Consider the following 23,200-nt stretch of genomic DNA (forward strand, 5'->3'; position numbering starts at 1 on the left):
ATCCAGAACCGTCTGGGTGAAATTGGACTACAGCTCCCATCATCCCTGGCCATGTTGGCTAGGGCAACAGTATATGGAGGACCACAGATCTTCTCCACCCTATTCTGGGGCTCTCACTACACCATCTAGGAGAGCTTCCTGTCTGATTTATGAGCTTTGGCTGATTCTCCAGCTACGACCGTTCCTGACCCACTGTAATCCACGCACTGGTAACCTCAAGGCCAGACTACTGCAACACGCTCTGTGGGGCTGCCCGTGGAAGCTCCAGACGGTGCGGAATGTGGTGGCCAGACTGCTGATGGGGGCATCTTTCTGACAACATGCAAAGCCCTTGTTAAAACATCTGCACGGGCTACCCATCTGCTGCTGAGCCAGGTTCAAGGTCCTTGTATTAATTTACAAAGCCTTGAGCAATTTAGGTCCAGAGTACCTAAGAGGTCACTGGGATCATCCACAGAAGCGTTGGTGGCTGGTTCCAGAGTTGGTGAGGCACATTTGACAACAAGAACAACAAGTAAACAAGCCTTTACTGTCATTGGCTCCAGTGTCGTTCCTCTTCATTCCACCTCCATGTGGAATGTCTGTGGAATGTGGAGTTGTGGAATGCTCTGCCACTAGAGGTTCCGCAAGACGCCTTCAGTTTCCTGTATTAAACACCTGCTGAAAACTTTTCTGTTCTGTCAGGCTCATGCAGGCAATTAAGGATGAATGGATCTTTCCATAATCGTTAGCTGATTTCTGATTTTAACTTTGTTAGGTTTATCGTTTGGCCTTTATAGAGATGCAGTAATTGTTGTAAACCACTCTGGTACTTTTTTAAATGAGTATCTGTGTATAGATAAATAAAACAAATGTCTGGGAGCTTCGCGCGGTCAGGGAGAGAGATCCAGCTTCTCTTGTCCAGGCTTCCTCCTTGTGTGAAGCTCTGTTAGCAAGAGTGAACAGGCTCTGCAAATGCAGCTGCTCATCTCTCCCTCCCAAAGTCTCTCTCCCCCCCACTTCCTGTTTTCAACCCATTGTCTGTAAATTGGCTGACTTTGGCATGAGATGAGCAGATAAAAGATTGTCAGGGCAGGAGATCAAGCTGAGCACAGCAGGGCCCCAAGCATCTAGCCAGTCCAGAGCAAGGGGACAATTTCCGGCTTTGGGTTAAAACCCAGAGGCAGGTTCAGGCAAGCCAACAAGGGGAGGTGGGAATTCTTCAGATGTGCTCAGACTTGCAAGGGTGGACCTGAAGCAGGTCTTAGTCTCTTTTTTTCAGTAGGTTGAAAATGGCTTCCGACCCATTTAACAGCAAAAAAGGGCCTCATGACCACCCCCAAACAGCTGAGCCAGGTTATCAAGGCATACCCTCCAACATTTCTCTGATGAAAATTTGTTGTTGTTGTTTAGTCGTCTAGTCGTGTCTGATTCTTTGTGACCCCATGGACCAGAGCACACCAGGCACTTCTGTCTTCCACTGCCTCCCGCAGTTTGGTCAAACTCATGCTGGTAGCTTCGAGAACACTGTCCAACCATCTCGTCCTCCGTCGTCCCCTTCTCCTTGTGCCCTCCATCTTTCCCAACATCAGGGTCTTTTCCAGGGAGGCTTCTCTTCTCATGAGGTGGCCAAAGTATTGGAGCCTCAGCTTCAGGATCTGTCCTTCCAGTGGGACATCCTATTCAATTATTATTATTATTATTATTATTATTATTATTATTATTATTATTATTATTATTATTATTTTATTTTATTAAGGTTGCTGTTTATACCTCATCCATCTGACTGGGTTTGCTGCAGCCACTCTGGGCCACTTCCAACATGAATAAAAACATAATAAAACATTAAACATTAAAAAAAGCTTCCCTATACAGGGCTGCCTTCAGATGGCTCGGGTCAGATAACTCCCTAACCTCCAACATGTCTCTGATGGGAATAGAGACATCCTAAGGAAAAGCGGGACATCTGGATCAAATCAGAAACTGTCATGGCTTCTGTAAATCTGGGACTGTCCCTGGGAAATAGGAATACTTGGAGGGTCTGTCAAGGCTATCGGTGGCTACTAACTACCATGCTGTGCCTCTGTGGTCAGAGGCAGTAAATGCTTCTGAATACTAGTTGCTGGAAAGCACAGGAGGGGAGAAGAGTCTTGTGCTCTTGAGTTCTGTTTGCCAGTTTCCCACTGGGGCATCTGGTTTGGCGCTGTTAGAACAGGATTCTGGGCTTGATGGGCCACCATTGGCCTGATCCGGCAGGGCTCGTCTGATGTCTATTTGGGGGAACCTCTGGCCAGTGTCCTGGGCTGGCCGCATTTGCATTTCTTGCAGTGTCTCAAACTTTGGGTCCCCAGCTGTTGTTGGACTACAACTCCCATCATCCCTGACCACTGGTCATACCTAGCTAAGGATGATGGGAGTTGTAGTCCAGCAACAGCTGGGGACCCAGGTTTGAGAAACACTGCACCGCTATATGGATTGGCTGGTGACTGTCGAATCCCTTGAGGCGGGGAGTCCAACATCACCAGCCCATCTGTGAAGTTAGAGAAATGCAAACTCAGCCAGCCCACAATAGCCAGATTGTGCCTTTCTGAGCTTTGCTGTTCTTCAGCTGTAGAACGGGACTGCATGCTTTAGTGCTGACAAAACATTTCTCTTCCCTTTTTTAAAAAAAGTTACTCTTGTGATTAGCCATGCAGAAGCCACTTCTTTCAACTGCTCCTTCTCTCAGCCTCAGACCTCCTCGTGTGTAAAGCAGGAGCGTTGACAGGTGGTTGTTTTTTTGATGGGGGTGTTCCTTCAGCTCCACTGGCCAGCTGAGATTTTTGTTTTGGAATGCAGTACGATTGCATCTTATGCAGAGGTTCCGTTCCAATGAAGGTTCCATGTACACATGAACATTGTGTGTACATTGTGAATCCCCCATACTCTATGAGAGCCAGCATGCTGAGCAGGCCTTGCCCCTCCAAGCAAGGCAGAGAGCTAAAAGTTGTTCCCCTAGCTCTTCTCCAAAATCTTCCTCCTATTTTAGTCTTAATGAGATAAGGGGAGGGGTGGCCAATTGTTGTGAAGGTTTTATATAGTTTGAAAACAATTCCCTTGAGGATAATACTGGTTTAAATGGTTAGTTGATGAGGTTGTCATAAGACTGTAGAGATGGAGGGAGCCAAAGGGTAATCTAGTCCAACCCCCTGCAACCAGTGTTAGAAACTCGGGTATATAGATTAGATTAGATATTTATTACGGCCATAGGCCCATACAGATAAAAACAAGACATAAATAACAGCTTGTGCACGTGGGAAAAAACAGCCGCTAAAACATCACTATAACAATAAAATACTGTAAGATGGAATGACATACTGCGCCTTAATTAGCTTGTAGTGCTCCTTGGCAGCGCTTTTGGGTAAGGACAGCGACCAGAAACCTAGCCACTTTCAGGGTCGTATGGATATCCTTATCCTGCAGGATTTGGGCAAGGTGGAATTTTGGTGGGGTACCCTCTAGCTTCTGTATGATTGATCCCAACAAATTTGCCCGTGGCACATTGAACAAGGGGCAAGTGAACATAATGTGCTGAAGCGACTCCGGCGTCTCCCTATCACATTCGCACATGGCGGAGGCTTGTCCCTTTGAGAATCTATGTCTCAGGACATTGGAGGGAAAAACGTTAAACCTCGCTTTGGTGAAGGCCAGCCTATGGGCAACAGACGAAAGGGAGGAGAGGTATGATGGAACGCAGTAAGTTAAAGTGATACCAATGTTCTGGGGCGAACAAACACCTCCCCCCAGCGTATAGTTTCGCTGTAAATCGATGTCGTCCAGTCTTTGGCGGATCAGTCTTTGAGCAGTGATTTGATCTAGATTAAGGGAATCTAAGGGAGAGATTCCGTAACTCAGGAGTTTGGCATGAATTCTACTAGTCCAAAGGCTGGAGAATTCATCTCGCCATAAGCATTGGACAAGGTAATGGTCTGGTAATCTGTGCCACAATGATAACCAATAATTGAAGACTTGCTTCCACAGGCAAGTTTCTAAGGATGCGATCTTCAATTCTAATCGCATGGCTGCATTGCTTACGCACAGGGGGAGCATTAGGAGCCGACGTAGGAATTGGTTTTGCAGAGTCTCAAGAGGAGTAAGATCTGTCATCACGGCCCAGAGCGGGGCAGCATAAGCAAGCACGGTAACCACTTTTGCCTTGAACACCTTTAGGGCCGAGGGAACATGCAAAGCTCCATCCGAAAAGAAAAATCGGAAGAGCGCATATGACAGAGTTTTGGCCTTGTTAAGTAGGTGTTGAATTTGTGCTTTCCACCCCGAATTGTATTGAAAAATAACTCCTAGGTATTGGAATTTTAGGACTTGCTCTATTTTTGCTCCACCAAGCTTCCATTCATATAATCTCCGACTTCTGGCGAAAATCAGAATCTTAGATTTAGCATGGTTGATGGTTAATTGGTTGAGTTGACAATACGTGGCAAAGATCTTCAGAGCTCTGGTTAGTCCAACACGTGTATAAGATAGAATTACCGCGTCGTCCACGTATAGAAGGAGTGGACAGCGGTAATCCGCTAGTCTAGGCGCGTGTGTACTTGGAGATGAGTTGACTAGAGGTGCTCGCATGTCGCTGATGAATAGGTTGAATAGGCAGGGAGCCAATATACATCCTTGGCGCACTCCCTTGTTTATTGGTATCGAATTTGTGAGGTCGCCCGCAGGAGTAAGTCTCACTCTGGCAAGGGTACCTTCGTGGAGCTGGCTTATAAGCCATAAGAGTCTTCTATCGATGCCCTGTTTCGCAAGTTTCTCCCAAAGAATATTTCTAGGAACGCTGTCAAAGGCTGCCTTTAGATCTAAGAAGGCAGCACAAAGGTAGCCGCGGGGGGGGGGGGGACGAGTACTTCCGTACCAGATGGTAAAGGACTATCGCATGATCGGTTGTAGAACGTTTAATTCTGAACCCTGCTTGTTCGTGACCAATCTGGTTAGTCTCGTCTGCCCATCGCAATAGTTTAGTCAGCAAAAAGCTGGCATAAATTTTCCATTCGGGTATATAAGCTGGGCGCCAAATGGCTCCTTAAACCAAGGTTACAGTCGCCAAAGTGGAATGCCTAGCTGCCATTTCGGGCGCAGATGGCTTGAAAGTTGCATCCTGGCACCTGGGCATCTTCACTTGGTCGCAAGTGGCCGATAGCCAGGTGCAAAATGCGCCTGGCGAATTTCAAACGCTGCCTGCAATGCCACGCATTGTCACGTTTTCCCTGCAGCAAACTTAATCACAGCTGCCCCTCTGGAAACAGTATATGCTTGCTGTCTCATGTGTAGTTTATGGGATACAGCAGAGACTGGGCTCCATCTTGTTTCCAGCTCTATACACAATCTGTGTGTTTTGAGTCCAAGTGCAGGGAAGTTGGGGGGCCCTGCCTGGAAATGTAAACGGGGGAAACCCCATTGAGCAGAAGTGCCTGTAAGCAGCATTGTGCTTCCTGTTAACCCCTCTGTGCTGGGAAACTGAACTGGCTGTCCCAGTGCACAGGCGGGGGTGTTGTATTGGCTCTGGGGAGTCCTCCAATATGGTAAGAATAGGCCTGGGGGCACAGGCGAAGAAGAGATGTCTACGGTCCTTTATTTTTTATTTTTTTTAAAGCACCATTTAGAAGCAACAGTCAATATTCAACAATCTCTTTTCACACACACCGAGAGAGAGAGAGAGGGGGGGGGAACCAGATGTCTAACTACATTTAACTTTTAACCTTAAGTTTTTCAGCAAAAGTATCATCCCACAAACCTCCATGTGTCATCAGAGCCCATAAGCCATGTTCCATCAATATTACATATGTAATAAAACCAAACCAGACTGATTGAAAAGTGGTGATGGTTTTTGTCTGCATGACTGTCTTGGATGTGGGTTGTCTGTTGGTCCATTGATCTTAAGTCCCAGCGTTGTGAGGTCCAGATCTCAAAATAGGTCTGCATTTAGTGTCTTCCAATACCTTTCAATAGATAGCAAGCCACGCTGCTGCCTTTATATCTCCAGCCAGGAATTTATATTTTAGCTTGTAGCATGGAAGGTTAAAGGTGGGCCTGCCTTGCCTCTACTGCCTTGTCCCCACTTGGATCAGCTCGCTGAATTGTACACTGCTGCAGATCTCCCTTGGGATCCACCCAGGATGGCAACCCACCTTGCTTTTCAGCTGACCCTTTTTGAATTAACAGGCTGCTTTGGGGGGGGGGATTAGTCTGTCCAAGAAAGCATACAGCTCACAAAAACCAAAATCCAATAGTACAAGCACCGTGTACATGTCTAAAAAACCGAGGCCAATTAAAATAAATAAAAAGGCTGTCCGTGCAAGAACAAGTCTCTGAAACGCAGCCTAGATTAAGGAAAAGGCAGCACAAAATAAATGAGGCTTTTGGAAACACAGCTTAAAATAAATTTGGACACCTAGGAGGGAAGGAGAGGCTGGGTCTACACTGACTGACATCTGCGGCTCTCCAGGGGGTCAGGCTGGGGGTGTTCGTACCTGGCAATGCTTGTGGGGATTGAACTGGAGGCCTTCTGCATGCAGGACAGGTGTCCTCTGCCCATGAGCTCCAGACCCTCCCCTTTCATGCTAAAGATCAGTGATTCCCAACTGGTGCTCTGTGGACCGCAGGGGGTCCACGTAACCCACCCATGGCACCACTGACATAACAAAAACTGCCATACAGATATCGAAAGGTTCGGAAGCAGAAGGTCCATAGCTTGGCTTCTGAAAAACAGGGGTCCGTAGTACTTAGCTAACTGGGAACCAGTAGATTGATGTGAGCTTAATCTGCAAATATTTTCCAAGTCCGTTTTGCTGCCCTGCAGATGACTGCATGCAAGACTCAAAACACCCGGACATGTATTAGTCCTGGAAGACAACACTTTATACTTGGTAGTTGTTTCAATAAAATTTGCATCACCAGTTAGCTCAGCTGGTGTTGATAATGCCAAGGTGTCGCAGTTTCAATCCCTATATGGGTGGCCTGCGTATTCCTGGTTGGGGGCCCTTCCGACTTTGTGATTCTATGCCGCCTTCCTCTCCCTCCCCCCCCCCCCAGGCTATGACTTTGCAGCAGTCCTGGAGTGGTTTGCGGAGCGGGTGGACCGCATCATCCTCCTCTTTGACGCCCACAAGCTGGACATCTCGGACGAGTTCTCCGAGGTGATCAAGGCCCTGAAGAACCACGAGGACAAGATCCGGGTGGTGCTGAACAAGGCGGACCAGATCGAGACGCAGCAGCTGATGCGGGTCTACGGCGCCCTCATGTGGTCGCTGGGCAAGATCATCAACACGCCCGAGGTGGTGCGTGTCTACATTGGCTCCTTCTGGTCCCACCCGCTCCTCATCCCAGACAACCGGAAGCTCTTCGAGGCAGAGGAGCAAGACCTCTTCAAGGACATCCAGTCCCTCCCGCGAAACGCCGCCTTAAGAAAGCTCAACGACCTCATCAAGCGGGCCAGGCTGGCCAAGGTGGGTGCCCATCCCATGTGGGGGGGGGGAGCTTTTTCCCTTCCTTCAAGGCCAGGGAGGTGTGTTCTGGCTGCCCAGTGATGGAGGAAGGGTGCCCATCCCAGGTGGCTCCCCGGATTGCAGGGGAGAAAGCTTTCAGTATGTTTCTTAGCACAATTCAAAGTGTCGGTGCTGACCTTTAAAACCCTAAACTGCCTCGGCCCTGTATACCTGAAGGAGTGGCACCACCTCCCTTGTCCAGCCCGGACACTGAGGTCCACCTCCGAGGGCCTTCTGGCGGTTCCCTCACTGCAAGAAGTGAGGTTAAAGGGAACCAGGCAGAGGGCCTTCTCGGTAGTGGCGCCCGCCCTTTGGAACGCCCTCCTGTCAGATGTCAAGGAAATAAACAACTATCTGACTTTTAGGCAGCCCTGTATTGGGTTTTTTTTAACATTTGATGATCTCAGGTGTTTTTATATTTTGTTAGAAGCTGCCCAGAGTGGCTGGAGCCACCCGGTCAGATGGGCAGCATTTTATTTTAATTTATTCAAGGGCAGAGAGGGCCCATTGGTTCACTCTCATCCAATGTCTTGTTTACGTCAGTGCTCTTCAACTAATTGAGAGCTGGGACTCCTCTGTAGCAGGATGGGACCCATTTCCAAGGGCAAAAGTGGGGCCCTTGGTGCTGGAATGGCATGGGCAGGGCAGTCTTTCTGTTGAAGACCAGTTATCTAGCCCAGGTGTGGGGAGGCGGTCTCCCTCCAGATATTGCTGGACTCTAACTCCCATCAGCCTCAGGACACCCGACCCAGAAGCCAGGGGTGATGGGATTTGTTGTCCAGCAATATCTGGAGGGAGACAGGCTCCCCACACCAGGCCTAGTCTCGCCCATCATTTATTTATTTTTGCAGCCGCTTGTGTCACCTGCAGTTGCTGAGTTCTCAGCCTCTGCTCTCCACCCCCCTTGCAGGTCCATGCCTACATCATCAGCTCCTTGAAGAAGGAGATGCCCAACGTCTTCGGGAAGGAGAGCAAGAAGAAGGAGCTGGTGAGCAACCTGGGGGAGATCTACCTGAAGATCGAGAGGGAGCACCAGATCTCGCCGGGGGATTTCCCCAACCTCAGGAAAATGCAGGTATGGAGGGATGTTGACCTGTGTAATGCGTTTGGGGCAGGAGCGGGCGGGACTTGGGTTTGCCTGGAGAGCAAGGAGGTCCTGGAGTCTTGCCGCATGTTTGTGTGTGTTGCAAAAATCACAATGTACGGGAAGCCAAACGATGCTTTTCTCGATTCCTGCAGCTCCTGTTAACTCTCTCCCCACCCCCACCCCGCGAATCACAAGAGCAGGCCCTGGAAAGAATCAATCGAGGGAAACCGTGAAGCCAGCCAATGCCTCTACATGGCTCCATCTTTGTTTCAGACATCGTGATACATCGCGGTGTTTAGCTGGTGATACATCACGATGCTGAAAATTGGCGGCTAGGCTCTCCTTATGATGTTAGTTGTGATTTTTGCCTGCCAGCTTAAGGACCACAGACCTCCTGCCTCTGAGCACCAGTTGCTATGGGGACGGCAAGTGGGGAGAGTGGTGCTGTTGCGCTCAGGCCCTTTGGACTGATCCTGCAGGTGGGCTCCTCTTCCCCCGCAGTCAAGAGGCGGCGATGCTTCTGAAGACCAGTCGCAGGAAACCACAGGAGGGTAGAGTGTTGCTCTTGTGCAGGTCCTGCTTGCAGGTTTCCCATAAAGGTCAGCCACTGTGAGACCAGGATGCTGGACTAATGGGGACCCAGCAGCATCCAGGCTGCTTGTTAACATTCCCAATGGAACCTCCAGACCCAGAGGCAGTCTTTCTGAACTCCCAGGTTCTTAGGGACGTTTGGCCACTATTGAGAACAGAATACTGGGCGGAAAAACTCTGGAAAAGTGATTTGCAGTTCGCAGCATGTTATTCTTTGAAGGAGAACTACTTATACATGACTAAGCCATTTCTCACCTTCTCACCCCTTGCCTTTTCCTGTAAGACCTATTACAGTCGTTAAGAGTCGTCAACAGGCTCATCTCAGCTACCTGCCAATCTCCCATTCCCACCACCCTTCTGAGTAATACCCCTCCCCACCTTCTCACTATATAGAAGGATCTGGCAACTTCTGTTTCAGTGTATCTGAAGAAGTGTGCATGCACACGAAAGCTCATACCAAGAACTAACTTAGTTGGTCTTTAAGGTGCTACTGGAAGGATTTTTTTTATTTTTACTTAAAAATGATTCACAGATGGTATTTAACTCTGAGTAGGCTTGCAAAGATGTTTAAGACTGAATCAGATAAGTGCTGGAGATGCAAAGAGGTTGAGGGAACGTTCTTTCATATGTTTGGACTTGTAAAAGGGTAAAAGAGTATTGGGAAATGATCCATAATGAATTGAACACAAATGTTTAAAAGTACTTTCCCCAAAAAACAGAGTCCTTTCTTTTGGGGATAATTCAGACTGAAATTCCCAGGTGTCAAAAAAAGGTTATTTATGTATGCCACCACTGTGGCCTGTGTTTTGTCAGCCCAAAAATGGAAAATGAGGTCTCAACCAAAGAAGAGTGGCAGCTTAAGGTGACAGAATACACACAGCATATAGAATAAGAGAACAAGAAGAACATACATTTAGAGATGACTGGAAAACGTTTATTGAATATATGGGAAATAACTGTGTACAGCTGAAAACGCTGGCAGCATTAAGACAAATTCAACAGTGTAAATAAGTTATGATGGATGTAATAATGGAATGCTGAATGGTATAGTTTTTGTAAAATATGCAGGGATTTATGATACATAAAATGAACCATGGAAAGAGGAGAAGGGAAATCATTTATATTTTAAGGATGTAAAAAATGAGTACTTTAGATTGTAAAACAGAAAATTTAATAAAAATTATATACAAAAACAAGAACGGAATGCTGGATTTTACTTCATGCTCTTCACATGCCCACCTTGTTGTCCCCCCAGGAGCAGCTGCTTACGCAGGACTTCAGCAAGTTCCAGCCACTGAAGGCGAAGCTGCTGGACGCGGTGGACGACATGCTGGCCAACGACATTGCGCGCCTGATGGTGATGGTGCGGCAGGAGGAGGCTCAGATGCCCACGCAGGTGGTGAAGGGCGGGGCCTTCGAGGGCACCATGAACGGGCCCTTCGGCCACGGCTACGGCGAGGGGGCAGGCGAGGGCATCGACGACCTAGAGTGGGTGGTGAGCAAGGACAAGCCCACGTACGACGAGATCTTCTACACCCTCTCGCCCGTCAACGGCAAGATCACGGGCGCCAGCGCCAAGAAGGAGATGGTCAAGTCCAAGCTGCCCAACACCGTCCTGGGCAAGATCTGGAAGCTGGCGGACGTGGACAAGGATGGGCTGCTGGACGACGAGGAGTTTGCCCTTGCCAACCACCTCATCAAGGTCAAGCTGGAGGGGCACGAGCTGCCCACCGAACTGCCCTCCCACCTGGTGCCGCCCTCCAAGCGCAGGCATGAATGATGCCACCTCCCTGTTGAGCGGGAGGGGCCCCCGCCTCTTGACTCTGCCCAGCCTTGGGTGGGCCGCCTGCCCTCAGGAACTCGACTTTGAACTCCCCCGCCCCACGAGAACAAAAGACGCCACCCCAAACCCACAGATGATTTCGTTTTTTAAAGAAATGTTTTAATACATCTGCTATCTTTGAGGCAGTCGTCTTGTGTGGTGCTGGGGAGGGATCTCTCTCCTGTCGGTATCCTCTTCTCTAGACGAGAGCCCTCAGCGGTGGGGACGCCCCTTTTCCCACCAGGTGTGGTGCCAGTCCCAGCACCTGTCTGACTAGGGGCTCACCTGGGCTGAGGCCCACACCTTGGAGCTTTTCACTCCCACAGGTCGTTTTCCCAGTCGACGCTCGAGAGGGTGTCCATAATTTCCTCGCATCCAGTGGTGTTCAGGTCCTGGTTCAGGGCCTCTGGATCATTGTGGGGCCAGCCCCCACTTCTTGGGTGATGCCACCCAGCCTTGGCAACCTCCTCACTGCCCCCCCACGCTATCACAGTCACTTTCTGAGAACATGCACCACCACCTGTTTTGACACCTCAGACTGACGCATCACTTCCTGCTTTGCCCAAGAGGTGGTGGTTGGTTTTTTTGACATCACTTCCCCCTCCACCCACCCTGTGCCTTTACAAAGTGGTGCTATAATGGGATTTAATGGGACCAGCTGCTCACATCCCGGTGGCAAAGGGTTGACGCTGCACCAAATGCATCTCCCCTTACCCTCCACCCCACCCTCTGCCATGCTATGCAGGCACTGGGCAAGAAATTGATAGGGAGGTGATGGGGGTGGCATTGAGTGGAAAGGGGGAGTGGGCTCTCCATATTGCACTGATTTTCTGGCAGGGGTGGGCTCCACAGTGGGCGTGGAGGTCTCCAGGGATGAGCTAGACCCTGCGGTCTGTTTGGCTCAGAAAATCCAGGACTTGTGCATGGAAAAGGATTTGAAGATTTGAAGGTTGTATGTTGTGTCTGAAGAGAAGGGAGGCTTATGATGGTCTTTGTTACCCTCCAGGCCTGCCAAGGAAGGAAGAAGATATATAGTGGGGGGGGTGGCATTACAGCCTCCCCCCCCAACCCCAACCCCAAAATGACTTCAACCTCTCTGTGTGTGTTTGGGTCAGAGGGATAAATGATTTCGCCCACCCTCTGCCAGAAGGTTGAAGGAAGATGGGCCAGTATCTTAACCCTGTAGATGGAACATGATTGGCTGAGTCTGTCCAGAGCTGCTTATTGGGATTAGATCCTGCTAAGACCTCGGAGGGGGGGGGGTCAAAAGTGCAGCTCGGTGTCAGAAGCGGAGGGAGCTGTTGAATGTTCCACCTGCATCCCTTGCATTAAAGTTGATTTTTGGAGATCTGCAGCTGCCTGTTCATTCCCCCCCCCCCAAAACACACACACACACTTTAGTATTTTAAAAGTTTAATAACCCTGTGCTGCTCCAGTGCCAACAAGACGGGCTGTCCTTGACTACACAGCAAAGCCAGAAACTTCAACCTGGATGAACCTGGAAAGGTGTAGTGCTTTCAGTGGGGAAGATTACTGAACCCAGAACCCACCCCTGACCATTCAATGCAAGTCCTGCTTAGCCTGAGGCTCCACAGGACACAGCTCCCTAGAGTTGGCATCTTGTCTGTCTCGGGGGACAGTAGAGGAGTGTGCCTTTGGGGGTGAAGTCAAACCACTGGAAGGTTGCAGCTCCTGCTAGGGCTGTAGAGACCGATATGGGAGGGACATGTTTCATTGCAGCCGGGGCAGATGAAGGCATCCGGTTTTGCTGCTGCAGATGCACCAGGGTGTTTCTTCTCTTCTGCGCTCCTCCCAGCGGTCATTCCTCCTCTGGTCATTGTGGATGCATGACCCGGATGTCCGTCTCCAGGCACTGCGGTTGTCTGCAAGGGATTCCCATGTGGTGGGTTTATGTAGCCAGCCGTCCTGTCCCCCTATGCATCCATGCCAACAATTGAATTCTGAGGACAAGGAAGCTTGCATGTTAGGTATCAGGGTTTTGAGAGGTGCAAATTATGTTTGTGCATATTGCAAATGCAGAAAACTCCCGGCTCCGTTTCATTGAGGATTGTATGATATAAATAACAAGTCACCTGTCCGGTTTGTGGGTTTTTATCTCTGAAAAAGAGTGCTTTTTCAGTTAATGTGATGGTTTTCCCTGTTGTCATGGAAATGTTGAAAGATGTTTGGAATTTTCACCCTGAAAGTGAAGGTGGCCAAGAGAAAGCAAAGAGAGGAAAGGTTTTCCTCCCTCTCTCATAGCACTAAAATATATGGCCCATCCCATGAAGTGAAATGTTGGAAGATTCAGGGCAGATAAAAGAAATTCCTTCTTTATGCAGCAAAGCGTTAACCTGTGGAACTCCCTGCCACAGGAGGCAGGGATGGCCACCATCTTGGATAGCTTTAAAAGAGGATTGGACATGTTCCTGGAAAGGACAGGGCTATTGATGGCTACTAGCCAGGATGGCTTCTGCTCTTGCCTCCATTGTTGGAGGCAGCAATACCATTTGCTGGAAACCGCAGGAGGGCAGAGGGCTCTTGTACTCAGGTCCTGCTTGCAGGTTTCCCATAATAGGCATCTGGTTTGCAACTGTGAGAACAGGATTCTGGACTAGATGGGCCTGATCCTGCACGGTTCTGCCCATGTTCTTATTGCTAACTTGAGGTGACTCAAAAAGCTCAAGGCTAGGAATAGCCATTCATTAGCAGGTATTTTCCGCTTCCATCTTCAGCCAGAAGGAAGTGATTGGAAGTATCTGTTCCCAACAAGCCACCAGTTGCTGTTCTAGCAAAATCAGGACAAACTGTAGTTGGAATCATAGATATTTTTTTTGGAAGGAATCCTGAGGATCATCTTCTAGCCGCGCAACTCCCTGCAATGCAGGAATATGCAGCCGACCCGTACGGGGATCAAATGGGCAAACTTGGCATTATCAGCACCATGTTCTAACCAACTGAGCTATCCAGCTATCCAGTCAGTTTAAAATAGGATTGGTTTTGTGCCAGCCTGAACGGGAAACTGTGGTTTGGAGGTGGATCGTTCAGACAAGCCGTACTTTAAAATAGTTTGTTGTGGTTTGCACAAAACGATTCTCATTTGAAAACAATAGCGGGTACTTTTGCTCTTGTATAAAGTGGGAGATGAATTGATGTAGCCCCCCCCCCAAACAAACAAACAACTTAGGTGTTGCATCTAAGCATAGCCACTAAGTTAGATGTGGGGTGGAGGAGGGGGAGTTTTACACTGGTAGCTCTCAAAAGGAGGAGCAGGCCAGGGGAAAAGGGGGGGGGCTAGAAATGCAAATGAAGAGATTATGGAGAAAGGGGTGTGTCCTTATTGGGGCTGGGGGGGGGAGCAAATTACCCTGTTAACTCACTGGAGACAGTGTGCTGGGAAAAGTGACGCTGGCTGCCCAGAGAGAGAGAGAGAGAGAGAGAGAGACGGAGACGGAAGTCTCTCTTGTGCCCTTAAAGGACTTTATGATTGGAAGCTGGTCTGATTCCCATCTGGTGCAGTCACCCTCAGGAATGCCGGTGTGTGGCTCGATGAGGCATTCCTTCCCATCCCCATTTAGAAAAGGGTTTCCTGCAGTCCAAGCATTCCAGCTTATCTTTGCCCTGGGTTCATGCCAACATTCTTGTTTACAGCTGGTCCCAGGGGCCAAGAAACAGTCTGGAGCAAGCGAGGAGGGGGTGGGTGGGTGGAGACCCGCAAGGCCCAGTCTCTGGGCCTGCAGAGCAGCTGGCTCATGTCTGTAATGCCACATTAGCTTTGAAGGGGCTGGCTAGGCAGGTGGGGACCATAGCAGCTGAAAGATTCCTCCTCCGTGAAGCCTTGATCTGTCCCTGCACCAGGATCACAGCTGAGCAGCGAGGGGGCACTTTCTTGGCTGGCAGTGTGTGTGTGTGTGTGGTGCCACCACCCAGCCCTCACCAAAGCCAAGTGCTCTGTGACAGGTGATCAGGGGGGCCAGAGGGGATTCCAGTTGCAGTCAGGTGTGGGTGCAGTTTTTCAGAGCCGTAGCCACAGGGGGACTAGCTATGTTTTTTGCCCCGGGTGAAACCTCCAGAGGGGTGCCATTGAGGCTCCCAGCCTGTGATTTTTGTGTACGCAAATGCGCATGGGGATGTGTGCCAAACTGGGTCTTTGACCCAAGTGAAAATCAGCCTCGTTTCCCCCCTGCAGTTTTTTTGGACTTGAGAGTTTCAGGCATGCAATAATCTGTTCTGGGCACCACCATCTCTCCCCCGCCCTCTTCTTCACTTTCTTCATCACCCAAAAGTTTGAGCCAGACCTAGATGTTCAAATTATTTCCTCGAAGGAACCAGAGTTCACTTCCTATTTCCAGTGAGTTCCTTTTTTAGGAAGTGCCAGAGGTCTCTTCCTGTTTTATCCCCACAACTCTGCAAAGTTGGGTAGGCAGCCAGTGGCAACTTACCTCTCCCATTTGATCAACCTGAATCAGCACCGGGTGTACATGCTGGCAAGACTGAATGTATTTCTTTCAGCAATACTACAGGGGAGATTTCAGAAAATACCATTTGCGCAGAGACTATGACCCTGTGGACAGAGACAAATAGAATCAGTTGCGCACTGTGCTTTATTTCTTTAAAAAATGTTTAGGGGTACTCTCATTTTGACTCGAGGAAATCACCATTTTATAGTTCAAATTGGGAAAAATAAATACAGTAAATGGACAAAAGTACAAAGATTCACACAAAAAATTAGGGGTATGCGTCCCCCTGCATCCCCCCAGAAAAAAGCACTTTGTTCTTTTGCCCCTGGTATCAAACAATTTGATCTAAGTTCATTAATCAGTTGGTTGTTAGCAGGGAGTAGCATTCAGATGAATGCAAGGTAGGCTTCCTTATGTTTACTCAGGATGGGGCTAAGATGGAGATAGTAGCCAGGTTTCTGCAACACACGGTGAAGATTCGTGAAGGTTTTTGCTGAGTGATTTTATTGTACCGGACCTTATTGGACCCTTGTATATACGCCAATAAAGGTTTTGAGAATTTGAAATATGGCTGGGGTCAGATTGTGCCTGGCTCCTTCTGCATGCCAAGCAGCTTCCCTGCCATTGAGCCGCAGCCTCCTCTGTGAAGCCTGGGATCAGGCGAGAGGGGGCAGCAAGAATAGGGCTGGGGCTGAAGAGGAAGAAGCTAGTAGTGCTATGGGAGGGGCTTCTTTTGGCTGCTCTCCCCTCTTAAAAAGCAAAAAGATTCCTTCCTGTATTCCAAGGATAAGTCTGTTCCCTGCAGAGAGAATAATCCTGAGGATGCTTATCTCTTTTTCCCTAAAGGTCACATCATCTCACAGGCCATCTTGAGCATCTGGCAGTATTCTTGAGCCCATCATCTCCTGCCCTGTTTGGAGCAGAGTCCAAGGAAGGAAACTCACAAGACTCCAAGTCCTGCTTCCTAGCAGTGTGTGTGTGAGAGAGAGATAGAGAGTCTTGCTTGCAGGAGCAGAGGTGGGGCACACTTGCAATCTGGGCATGCGCACCCATTTTTGTGGGTGCCTACCAAGGGGAAGCATGAGGCTGCTGCCCCCTGCTGGCTGAAGTCGCTGTTTGCATGTCTAAACAGAGAACCATAAAACTGCAGAGTTGGAATTGTAGAGCTGGAAAGGGAACCCCAGCGGTCATCTAGTCCAACCCCCTGGAATGCAGGTACCGCAGCTCAGTGATTCCTATGTTTGTGATGCAGTTCCAGACTGGAGGGGTGTGACTTCATCCAAAGCAGGGTACTTGTGTTGAGACAAACTTCCTCAGTAAAGATAGGAGCGAGGGGTGATATGACTGGGTCTGGGTGCTTTGAAATTTAGCCACTCCCAGTCAGTAACCCCTGCTAGGTCAGGGATGCTGTCTGCATAGCCACATTGGGAATACTGTGTACAGGTCTGGTCTCTCAACCTCAGAAAGGATGTTGCAGAGTTGGAAAATGTTCAGAAAAGGGGAACTTAAAATGATCGGTGTGTGTGTGGAGCAAATCCCCTGTGAGGGAAGCTTGCAGCATTTTGGATTTTTTAGTTCAGATTCAGGAATCAGCAAACTTTTTCAGCAGGGGGCCGGTCCACTGTCCCTCAGACCTTGTGGGGGGCCAGACTGTATTTTGAAGAGGGGGAGAACAAATTCCTATGCCCCACAAATAACCCAGAGATGCATTTTAAATAAAAGGACATATAATAATAATAATAATAATAATAATAATAATAATAATAATAATAATAATAATTTATTTTATTTATATCCTGCCCTCCCCAGCCGAAGCTGGGCTCAGAGCAGCTAACAACAATAAAAGTAACACAGCATTCTAAAATCAATTCATTTAAAAATCAATTCAAAATCAAATTAATGGCAACCATTGGGCTAGTGTAAAAACATGCTGATTCCCAGACCGTCCGCGGGCCGGATTTAGAAGGCGATTGGGCCGGATCTGGCCTCCAGGCCTTAGTTTACCTACCCATGCTCTAAGGGCCTTTTGTGGCAAGTGGGTACAGAACCGGCTGGCGTTTGTTCTGCTCCCCAAGTGTGAGTATTAACTATTGTTGCTGTTTTCCCCAGCAGAGGGCAGTGCAGCTTCATGCAAGCTGGAAACTCCCCCCCCCCCATAGGACTGTTGGATTGGGCATGTAGACAGGTGCAGGGCAAGGGGGTCGGGTTGATGATTGCACAGCTGGAAGAGGTTGGATTAGGTGAGCCCCGTGCAGGAGACACAGCAGCGGCAGTGGTGCTAATGTATGGAACTTGCAGTCCCCCGGTGCTTAAATGTCTTTGGAAAGGGAATTAGATGGATCTAAGTGGGACATGGGTGGCGCTGTGGGTTAAACCACAGAGCCTAGGACTTGCTGATCAGAAGGTCGGTGGTTCGAATCCCCGCAACAGGGTGAGCTCCCGTTGCTCAGTCCCTGCTCCTGCCAACCTAGCAGTTCGAAAGCACGTCAAAGTGCAAGTAGATAAATAGGTACCGCTCCAGCGGGAAGGTAAAAGGCATTTCTGTGCACTGCTCTGGTTCACCAGAAGCGGCTTAGTCATGCTGGCCACATGACCTGGAAGCTGTCTGCGGACAAACGCAGGCTCCGCCACTGCTCGGCCTATAGAGCGAGATGAGCACCGCAACCCCAGAGTCGGTCACGGTCTAAAGGGTCAGGGGGCCATTTACCTTTCCCTTTAAGCAGGCATAAGCAGTCCATGGCTATTAGTCATGGTGGCTCTATGCAACTCCAAGGCTTAGGGCGGCAACCCAGTGCCATCTGCTGTCAAAACTGGGGGGGGGGGGCTCAGGTGACACCTAGATGCAATTTCTGAATGCCTAGTGCAGATGGCTGATCAGTCTCCATATGCTGCCTTATTGAGCTATGATTTGGAATGAGATAAGCAGGGCACCTGCTTTGCACGCAGGGAGGTCCCAGGTATCTCCAGGTAAAAAGATCAGGTAACTGGTGATGGGGAAACCTTTCTCCAGAGGGAGACCCTGGAGAGTTGCTGCCAGGCAGAGTGAGCAATGCTGGTCCAGATTGTATTTGCAGCCCTGTGCAACAGGTGTTCTCAGGGCTGCTCTTTGCAAGGGGAGAGTTGGTGGCCAATGGGCATCCCTCCAGTGCAGGGCCGGTGCAACCATCTCTGCCTCAGGCGGCGAGATCCACAGGGGCAGCAGAGCCCAATGTACATTTTCATTCCCTCCTTGTTCCCCTTCCTCCCAGGTGGGGATGGAGGGCACCAAAGGGATGCGGGTGGCGCTGTGGTCTAAACCACTCTTGGGCTTGCCGATGGGAAGGTCGGCGGTTCGAATCTACATGATGGGTGAGCTCCCGTTGCTCTGTCCCAGCTTCTGCCAACCTAGCAGTTCGAAAGCTCACCAGTGTGAGTAGATAAATAGGTACCACTCCGGCAGGAAGGTAAACAGCGTTTCTGTGTGCTCTGGCTTCCGTCTCAGTGTTTCCGTTGCACCAGAAGCAGTTTAGTCATGCTGGCCACATGACCCAGAAAGCTGTGGACAAACACCGACTCCCTCAGCCTGAAGTGAGATAAGTGCCGCACCTCATAGTCACCATTAACTGGACTTAATCATCCAGAGATCCTTTACCTTTCCTCTTTTTTTGCCATTTTATGATTCCCATTAGGTGCCAAAATGACAGTGGCCTGTGATGAACACCTCAGGTGATCTAACAGGAGGGCTGGACCTGACATTCTGTCCCTGCCACCATTACCCTTCCCTCTCAGTTTTAACCCTGTGGGGGGGGGGAGCACAGAATCATAGGCTTGTAGAGCTGGGGTCCCAAGGGTCATCTAGTCCAACCCCCTGCAATGCAGGAATGTTATTTGTTTACTATTCAAATCCTTTGCGACTGATTCAGTTGGAATTAGAGGAAGTGTCACAACTTGCATCCCATCTCACCAGCTATGCATGCAGATGGTCCCAAGAGCTCAACCACAGGGATGGAACTGGGAACAGAAGGTTCCTAATTTCAGGGTCGTGGGTTCGAGCCCCACGTTGGGCAAGAGATTCCTGCGTGGCAGGAGCTAGACTAAGATGCCCCTCGTGACCCTTACCAGCTCTAGGATAGGAGCCTCGCTGCCCCGTGGCCCGGCATCCTGTCTTCACAGTGAGCCCCGCGTGGCGTCTCCGCGTTGGGCTGTGAAAGAGCCCACACCTGCAAGCCCGGCGATGCGCTGCTGCCAGCCCGTGCCGGCAACATAGAGTAACCGCAGGGGCGCGTCTGGGGCATCGGCGCCCGGGAGGAGGGTGGCGCTGGTCCCTGCGGGCGCTCCCGCTCCGGCGGCGCCCTCGCCCTCCTCCTCCTCCCGCTCCCAGCTGGGCCAGGTGTCGGGTTGCGCCCATCCCACCAGCATCGGGGCGGGGCGCTCCTCTGGCTGCTCCAGCGTCGGCGGCGGCGGCATTGCTGGCCGGGCTCCCGCGGCGTCCTCGCCTGTCCCGCTCCAGCTCCGCGGCGGCGATCATGTGCAGCCCGGTGGAGCGGCGCCTGGCCGGGCTGCGGGAGGCGCTGCTGGGCGAAGGGGCGGCGGCCGAGCCGGGGCTGGAGGCGCTGCTGGACCTGCTGCTCTGCGTCCACCAGGAGTGCAGCGGCGCCCCCCTGCGGCGGGAGAAGAACGTGCAGCACTTCCTGGACTGGGGTGAGTGGGCAGCGGCAGGACCCTGGGCCGGAGGGTTCCTGGGCGCGTGCAGAGCGCCTCTCCGGCGCGACGGGTGGCTTGCGGGGCCGGGGCCAGTCAGTTTCTCGGAGTTAAGACTTCTCCCAGGTGGAGAGCAAGGAGCTTGTTTAGCGTGGCGGAGAGGAAGGTCTGAGGCTGAGTTCTGAAGCATGTGAAGTAGTAACATAAAATACCAGAAGAGGTGAAGGTGGGCCGCGGTTCATGAAGGCGGTCTAGTCCAACCCGCTTTTTGGCTGGCATGTGTCCAACAGGTGCCTCTGCTTGAAGATCTCCAGCCAGGGACAGCCCCACCACCATCAACCCCTGGCAAGGCCATTGGCTCCCTTGGCGAACCCCTCTTGCTGTCAAGAAGACTCTCCTAATGTTCAACCAAAATCTGGTGCCTTGGATCTTAAAGACTATTTGATCAAGGCTTTCTGGGACAGCAGAGATTTAATACCTAGATGCATACCTAGTATGCACATGGCTTCCCCTCTCTCAAAGGAATTCTGGGAACTGTAGTTTGCTGTGATTCCATGGCACCTGTATCTCTGTGAGGGGGGAGCCGCAGTTCCCAGGATTATTTGGGGGAAGGCATGTGTTTTAAGTGGGCCTTAAATGTATGTTGTGCATCTACCACTGTCCAGTGCTTATCTGACACTCATTCGAGTATCTGAATTGCAGAGGTATCACAACCTGCAAACCCGCCCCAATTAAACACACCATATTTTGTTCAGCTTTACTACCTGGGGCTTGTTTTCTGTACCCAACCATCTTTGCTGCCTCCCTCTGGACCTGTTCCAATTTGTCTACATACTGCTGTAGAATGGGTACTTCTCTTTAAGCATGTGCAGAGTGCCTCCCTCCCACTGATTCAACCTGCGGGATTCGGAGAGTAAAAACACCCACAGAATTCTCTGCCAGGAGGGAGTGAGAGCTACTGAAGGGGACCACCCAAGCCCTCTTCTTTCACCCACTATAGACTAGGGGCCGTCAGCAGGGCTTCTCCCCAGATGTTTTGGATTTTTAAGTCCCATCCGCTCCAGAATCTAGTATGGCCAATGGTCAGCGGTGATGGGAGTTGTAGTGTGCATCATTTGGAGAGGGTACCCAGCCTTTGCTGTTGACCGTCATGGCTGTGGGAATAAGGAAACTGGTTGCTTGGGGTGAGTGGTGGACGAACCGGGCTGATGCTTATCGCAAGAATGGCGAAGCTTCCTTAGCTACGCAGAACTCATCAACGTGGGAAGCCAGTTTATACTGAATCAGACCATTGGCTCTAGCTAGCTCAGTGCAGTCTACACAGACTGGCAGCAGCTATCCATGACTGCTCCCAACCCTACCTGGAGATGCCAGGAATTGAATCTGGGAGAAACCTCTGAGCTTGATTTTGGTGTGTGTGTATCTAGAATGGAACAGGTGAAGCCTCCTTTTGGCTAGTTTCCCTGCTAGGGTTCGCCTGTCCCACCTCCACAGCAACCCACAAGTTATCCTCCCTGCTTGGGACCACCCACAGTCATGCCCCAAGGCGGGCATAGTAGGAAATGAATGGACCGGCTGTGCCCTTGCGTCACAGAGAGGGGAACTGAGTCACAGAGTAGTGTGGCGATGTCACACGCCTCAAGTGATGCGCTGAGAATGTAGCCAAGCCAGAAAGGGACCTTCCTATCTCTTGAGATGCCAGCCTTTGGTGGCTTCTCTATCACAGTCAGGGGCTTATTCCTGCATTTCAGAGGGTTCTGCTGGATGATCCTTCAGGTCCCTTCCAGCAGCATGATTCTATGGCTTGGTAAAGGAGGGCAAAGACATGGCAGGGCAAATTCCAGCCATGCCACCTGTGGGCTTTGCATCCTGTCTCTTGCTTGTAAAAAGGACCTTGGTGACAGGTCCAGGGGTGGAAATTCAATCTCTCTGAAACAGCAGGACTCTGTGGTGGGTTTAGGGACATCAGGACCCTTTCATGTCAGGTTAGAATATTTGCTGCTGTGACTGACAGCCTTTCTCTGGGGCATCTGAGGCAATGAAGGCTCTTTCCCACCTCCAGTTTCTTTAACACATTCGCACACTCAGGATTTGCATTATTGCCCAGGTTGGGGTGTGGAACCATCAATGTAATGGGCATTCTTTGCCATGCTGATGGGGGTTGTGGTCCGAAACATCTGAGGGCACCAGGTTGGTGAAGCCTGTGTGGTTTTGCTTGATCCTGGGAGATCCTCTTCTCTTCCTCCTCTCATCAACATCTGCGGTGTGTGTGTGTGTTTGTGTGTTATTCAGAATTTTATTCCTAACTTCTGAGCATAAAAAGGATAAGCACACTCACTTTCCGCCACTACCAAGAAGGCCCTCTGTAACTTCACTTCTCGCAGTGAGGGAACGACCAGGAGGCCCTTGGAGCCAGGCCTTGGAACTCAGACACAACTTTGGGGGGTGTTTCTCTGCTCTATGAAACAGCCCTCCTGGATACTTCTGACTTCTGTTTCATTTAGAATAGTGAGGGTGCCCCACTTTCCTGCTTCAAAGCAGTCAGGGCAGCTTGGAACAATGGTGTTTGAAAATAAAAATAAAAACCTGAAACATAGAATTTAACCTAACGGCAGCAAAGGAGGCCGATGCAACTGTCCGAGAAGCCACAAGTGTGGTGTTAAGTCGGCGCCTAAAGGCAGGGCCAGCCCAAGACATTTTGCCGCCTGAGGCAAAGGGCCGGATGGTGCCCCTCCTTCCAGAAGCCAACCAGAACACCATTTTGCTTCAACAGTGGTGACGGGAAAACCACCTCCACAGTCCCTGAAGGCAGCAGGCTAATTGCTAGCTGGTGGGTGAGCGCCTTGCTTTGCTTTCCATCGCTTTGCTGCTGCCACCTCCCACAACCTCACTTTGCCTAATAGTAGGGCTGGAGCTGCCTAAAGGATGACAAACTTGGCAAGGGAGAGGGATTTCTGACGAGAGAGTCCCATAAACCACGATGCCAACAGGCAGACTGCCTTGTCCCACTTGCCACCCTGAGAGCCTCTAAAAGTGTGGTGGTGGG

The 23,200-nt window shown here is 50.3% G+C and overlaps 2 protein-coding genes across 5 annotated transcripts in view; both read left to right on the plus strand.

The window, feature by feature from the left end:
* EHD1 (EH domain containing 1) overlaps window positions 1–12,362 on the plus strand; it is a 34,241-nt gene extending 21,879 nt beyond the window's left edge. For both annotated transcript variants that reach the window (XM_081174093.1, XM_081174092.1), the window contains exons 4-6: window positions 7,063–7,475; window positions 8,425–8,589; window positions 10,448–12,362. In XM_081174093.1, the coding sequence (XP_081030219.1) occupies window positions 7,063–7,475; window positions 8,425–8,589; window positions 10,448–10,972 (1,103 nt within the window). In that variant the 3' untranslated portion in view covers window positions 10,973–12,362. The remainder of the gene's footprint in view (window positions 1–7,062; window positions 7,476–8,424; window positions 8,590–10,447) is intronic.
* Window positions 12,363–19,964: 7,602 nt separating this feature from the next.
* The window catches only part of CDC42BPG (CDC42 binding protein kinase gamma), a 63,437-nt gene continuing 60,201 nt past the window's right edge, over window positions 19,965–23,200 (plus strand). For all 3 annotated transcript variants that reach the window (XM_081174020.1, XM_081174021.1, XM_081174022.1), the window contains exon 1: window positions 19,965–20,154. In XM_081174020.1, the coding sequence (XP_081030146.1) occupies window positions 19,980–20,154 (175 nt within the window). In that variant the 5' untranslated portion in view covers window positions 19,965–19,979. The remainder of the gene's footprint in view (window positions 20,155–23,200) is intronic.

This window comes from Podarcis bocagei (genome assembly GCF_964188305.1).
Source record: "Podarcis bocagei genome assembly, chromosome: 16".
Lineage (NCBI taxonomy): Eukaryota > Metazoa > Chordata > Lepidosauria > Squamata > Lacertidae > Podarcis > Podarcis bocagei.